Below are 5,757 nucleotides of genomic sequence, written 5' to 3'. Positions count from 1 at the left end.
CAACAGTGTAGGTGGGTGCCCATTTCTCCACATCCTCGCCAGCATCTAGAGTTCTCTGATTTGCTCATTTCAGCCACTCTGACTGGCGTAAGGTGGTATCACAGTGTCGTTTTGATTTGTATTCCCCTGATGAGGAGGGACACTGAGCATCGTGTTTGTTGCCCATCTGGATGTCCTCTTTGGAGAAGTGTCTATTCATATCTTCTACCCATTTCTTTACTGGATAGTTTGTTTTTTGGGTGTGGAGTTTGGTGAGTTCCTTATAGATTTTGGATATTAACCCTTTATCTGTTATGTCATTTGCAACTATCTTTTCCCATTCCGTTGGCTGCTTATTAGTTTTGTGGGTTGTTTCCTTTGCCGTGCAGAAGCTTTTAATCTTGATGGAGTCCCAATCGTTTATTTTTGCTCTTGATTCCCTTGCTTTTGGGGATGTGTCAAGTAAGAAGTTGCTGCAGTGGAGGTCAAGAAGGTTGTTTCTTGCTTTCTCCTCCAGGGTTTTGATGGTTTCCTGTCTCACATTCAGGTCCTTTATCCAGTTTGAGTTTATTTTTGTGTATGGTGTGAAAAAATGATCTAGTTTCATTCATCTTGCATGTTGCTGTCCAGGTCTCCCAGCACCATCTGTTAAAGAGGCTGACTTTTTTCCATTGGATATTCTTTCCTGCTTTGTCAAAGATTAGTTGGCCATATATTCGTGGCTCCATTTTGGGTTCTCTATTCTATCCCATGGATCTATGTCTGTTTTTGTGCCAATACCATACTGCCTTGATGATTACAGCTTTGTCATACAGCTAGTCGGGGATTGTGATGCCTCAGCTTGGGTTCCCTTTTTCAACATTACTTTGGCCATTCAGGGAATTTTCTGGTTCCATACAGGTTTTAGGATTATTGTGCTCTAGCTCTGTGAAGAATGCTGGTGTTATTTTGATAAGGATTGCATTGAATATATAGATTTATTTAGGTAGTATCTACACTTTAACACTATTTGTTCTCCCAATCCATGAATATGTTTTCCATTTCTTTATGTCTTCTTCAATTTCTTTCATAAGTGTTCTATAGTTTTCAACATATAGATCTTTTACCTCTTTGGTTAAGTTTATTCCTAGATATCTTACACAGAAAAATAAATTCAAAATGGAGGAAAGATCTAAATATGAAATAAGAAACTATCAAAATCCTACAGGAGAAAACAGGTGGCAACCTTTTTGACTGAAGCTGCAGCAACTTCTTACATGACATGTCTTTGGAGGCAAGGGAAATAAAGGCAAAAATGAACTATTGGGACCTCATCAGGATAAAAAGCTTCTGCACAGAGAAGGAGACAATTAATAAAACTAAAAGGTAACAAAGGGAATGCGAGAAGATATTTGTATATGATACATCAAATAGACGGTTAGTATCCAAAATCTATAAAAAACTTATCAAACTCAACACCCAAAACCCAAATAATCTGGTGAAGAAATAGGCAGAAGACATGAATAGACACTTTTCCAAAGAAGACATCCAGATGGCCAACAGACACATGTAAAGATGCTGAACATTGCTCATCATCCGGGAAATAAAAATCAAAACCACAATGAGATATCACCTCACACCAGTCAGAGTGGCTAAAATCAACAACTCAGGCAACAACGGATGTTGTTGAGGATGAGAAAGAGGAACCCTTTTACACTGCTGATGGGGATGCAAACTGGTGTAGTGACTCTGGAAAACAGTATGAAGTTTCCTCAAAAAATTAAAAATAGAGCTAACCTATGACCCAGCATTTGCACTACTAGGTATTTATTGAAAGGATACAAAATTGCCGAAATGAAGGGGTTATATGCACCCCAACGTTTATAGCAACCCTATCAATAATAGCCAAAGGATGGAAACAGCCCAAACGTCCATCACCTGATGAATGTATAAGAAGATGTGGTATATATACACAATGGAATATTACTCAGTGATGAAAAAGAATGAAATTTTGCCATTTGCAACAATGTGGATGGAATTAGAATACACTATGCTAAATGAAATCAGTCAAAGAAGGATAAATATGATATGATTTCACTCTTTTTTTGGTGTGTGTGTGTTTTAAAAATAGTTTATTGTCAAGTTGGTTTCCATATAACACCCAGTGCTCATCCCCACAAGTGCCCTCCTCCAAGCTCATCACCCCCCTTCCCATCCCCCCACCCCCATCAGTCCTCAGTTTGTTCTCAGCATTCAAGAGTCTCTCATATAATTTCACTCTTATGTGGAATTTAAGAATTGAAACAAATGAATATAGGGGAAGGGAAGGAAAAATAAGATAAAAACAGAGAGGGAGGTAAAATATAAGAAACTCTTAAATACAGAGAACACACTGAGGGTTGCTGCAGGGGTGTTGGGGGGGGGGATGACGGCCTAAATGGGTGGTGAGCATTAAAGGGGGATTTTGTTTGGATGAGCATTGCATGTTATATGTAAATGATGAATCACTAAATTCTACTCCTGAAATTATTATTACACTATATGTTAACTAATTTGGACTTAAAGAAAATTAAAAAAGAATAGAAAGAAATATTCACTCATCTGAAGGTCACAAATGCATACCTACATTTTTATATGTGTGTGTGTGTATACACATGTATGTGTATGTGAATATATATATGAATATATATATTCCATTTGCTTTGAGAAATTTTATAGTTTTATCCCTCTCATTTATGTCCATGAGCCTATTTGAATTAATTTTTGTGTATGGTATGAATAAGGGGTCAAGGCTAATTATTTCCTATGTGCATATCAAGTTGTTCCAGCATAATTTATTGAATGGCTGTTCCTTTCTCCACTAAATTGCATTTGCACTTGGCCAAGAATCAAATGAGTATATAAATAAGGATTTATTTGGGGTTCTCTGTTACATTGCTTTATTATTGATTGATTGCCTTGGTAATCTGATATATTAATAGGTTTATATTATATGAGATATATATATTAATGTAAAGAAATTCAGATGTTACAACCATGTAGTAATTGGAAATCCTCTCCCTCTCTGTCTCCCAATGCACTTCCATTCTTACTCTACTGACTATACACACAGATTCTTATAACTTTAAAAAAATGAATTCATACTTTTTTACCTGTTTCGCATCTTGATTGTTCTACTTAATGGCTTTTCAAAGAAGTAATAAATATCCATTTGATTCTTTCAACCTGCTGTATATTCTTATATTCTATGTGATTAACCATAATTAATTTCTCCATTCCTTATTGGTAAAATTTTAGGTTGTTCTGAATTTTTATTTGTTATAATCTGGGAATGACAAAAAAATCTCAATGTATATATAATATATAAAATAATAGATATAAAATATATCCAACATACATTTATAATATTTCCATAGGTTAGACTCTTCAGATATGGAATTTCTAGAATGAAGCATTCACTCACATATTTTTAAACATATACCTTTGAAGATGAGAGGGAATAAGAAAGGTTCCAATCTCTCCACTGTAGAATGGATAACTTTCAAGTAATCACTCTTGGTTCTTGTTCTTTCAGGTCATTACTATTTTTTAAATGGTATGGTTAAAAATACCCCAGGAAATAAAAAAACAAAAGCACAACAATTTAATAAGGATATAAATTTAAAAGAGAGTAAATCGGGCACCTGGGTGGCTCAGTCAGTTAAGCTTCTGACTTCAGCCCAGCTCAAGATCTCGCTGTTTGTGAGTTCAAGCTCTGCATGACACTCTGTGCAGACAGCTCAGAGCCTGGAGCCTGCTTCAGATTCTGTGTCTCTCTCACTCTCTGTCCTTCCCCTGCTCACTCTCTGTGTCTTTCACTCTCAAAAACAAGTAAATATTAAAATTTTTTAAAAATAAGAATGGAGTAAAGGTAAAAAATTTTAAGTAAGAAAAAGTTTTTTAACCAAGAAATATTGGGAATTATAAAAATCCCCATAATGAGAAAATATGCTAAAAGGTAAATCTCCTTCCTTCCCTCTCTCCCTCCATTCTTTCCCCTTGAAATGTTTGCAAAGACATTGAGAAGCTACAAATACAGGAATCATTTCCAGCAATATGCTGTAATGTGAAGGGGTTTGGAGGGTAAGTCTTAATAAAAGGATAGCAATTTGTTTAGGAAATATTTGTGGGAAGAGAATTAGTTTAAAGCAGTATTTGGAGGATGAGATGATGAGTCTTTCTGGGAAAATGGAAGAATAGTGAGGGAGAGTATCATCATTTAAGCAGAAGAGAGAACAATTGGTGGGCTATCATCATGCAAGTCAGTACCGATAATAGCTTTGTCTCACATGGGTTAAAATAGCTAACCTCCAACAGTTCAATTGTTCACTAGGATTTAGTAGATATCAGATTCAAATGAAGCACATTCAACTTGTTTGTCAAGAGGATGCTGCCTGGAATTTCCTCCTGCCCATCAGCTTCCTCAGGCCCCGTTTCAGGTCTTTATTTCTCAGGCTGTAGATAAAAGGGTTTAGCATGGAGGAAAGAACTGTGTAGACAATTGTTGCTATGTGGTCCTTGGCAGTGTAGGTAGACAGGGGCTGTAAATAGACATAGAAGATGCTTCCATAAAAGAGTGTTACCACAGTGAGGTGAGAGCCACAGGTGGAGAAGGCTTTGCGTTTCCCAGCAGCCGAGGGGATCTTGAGAACTGTGATGAGGATTCGTACATAAGAGAAAGTAATGCACAGAAAGGGAGTCACCAAAACAACGGAAGCTTCTGACATTATCATGGTTTCATTGACAAATGTGGAGGAGCAGGACAATTTCATCAGAGGACTGAGGTCACAGAGGAAGTGATGGATAACATTGGAGGCACAGAAGGTGAGACGATTCAGTAACAGGGTGTGTAGGAGTGAGTGGAGGTGAGGAAGTGAGCAGGAAAAGGCCACCAGCAGAACACAGCGACGGTGGTTCATGGTGGTGACATAGTGGAAGGGGTCACAGATGGCCACATAGCGGTCAAAGGCCATGACTGCCAGGAGGCAGCTGTCAGTGTTGCCCAGAGCATAAATAAAATACATCTGTGTCAGACACCCAGCATAGGAGATGGTCTTCTCTGACAGGAAGCTCACTAGCATCCTGGGGACAATGGTGGTTGTAAAGCAAATGTCAGTGAAGGACAGGAAACTCAAGAAGAAATACATGGGGGTCTGGAGCTGGGGGTCAGAGTGGATGGCGAGGATGATGAGTAGGTTCCCTGTTATGGTGACCAGGTACATGGTGAGGAAGAGGATAAAGAGTGGCTTCTGGTCCTCAGGCCTGGAGGAGAGTCCCAGGAGGATGAACTCAGAAACACTGCTAGTTTCATTGACTCTTTCCATTGGCTTGAGTCTAGTTATATACAAGATGTCTTCTTATTTACTATACTGCACGTCCAGAATCCAAGCAAGCCTTTTTTTTTTTCTCTTTGGTTGCAATTAGTTGTTCTGTAGGGATAGGTTGTCAGTCTCATGGTCTTTGATGTGGTCCTTCCTTCCCAAATCCATGGGTATTAAAAGGGCCTTATACTGAAGGCTGAAAGGACAGATGAAGAGTCTACCTTTAGAAACCATCAGAGATGGACCTTGCTGATTCCAGTTCATTACTTCTTATTCTGTGAAAACCTGTTCCCTTACCATTGTGTAGCTCGTGTTTAGTTGGGGAGACAGATCACCGATTAACAACATAAAGCAGTGCATAAGGGATGAAGATGAGTGGGGGATGAGTTTGCCAAAGTAACCAACAGGGAAAATCTCAGGGGAAGGTTGAACCCAGTTT

At 38.2% G+C, this 5,757-nt stretch overlaps 1 protein-coding gene across 1 annotated transcript; it reads right to left on the bottom strand.

Moving 5' to 3' along the window:
- Positions 1 to 4,376: 4,376 nt before the first annotated feature.
- On the bottom strand, positions 4,377 to 5,321 carry LOC120226165 (olfactory receptor 1L8-like). The gene has a single exon (XM_039224358.1). It carries the CDS (start codon positions 5,319 to 5,321, stop codon positions 4,377 to 4,379), a length of 945 nt encoding a protein of 314 aa, XP_039080289.1.
- Positions 5,322 to 5,757: the final 436 nt, after the last annotated feature.

Source organism: Hyaena hyaena, unplaced genomic scaffold (genome assembly GCF_003009895.1).
Source record: "Hyaena hyaena isolate Hyena2069 unplaced genomic scaffold, ASM300989v1 scaffold_1627, whole genome shotgun sequence".
Lineage (NCBI taxonomy): Eukaryota > Metazoa > Chordata > Mammalia > Carnivora > Hyaenidae > Hyaena > Hyaena hyaena.
The sequence above is the reverse complement of the archived record's forward strand: the minus strand, read 5'-3'. Positions and strand labels throughout refer to the sequence as shown.

Excerpts from the sequence above, each read along its gene's own strand:
- LOC120226165 (XM_039224358.1), bottom strand. The coding sequence starts at position 5,321 with ATGGAAAGAGTCAATGAAACTAGCAGTGTTTCTGAGTTCATCCTCCTG.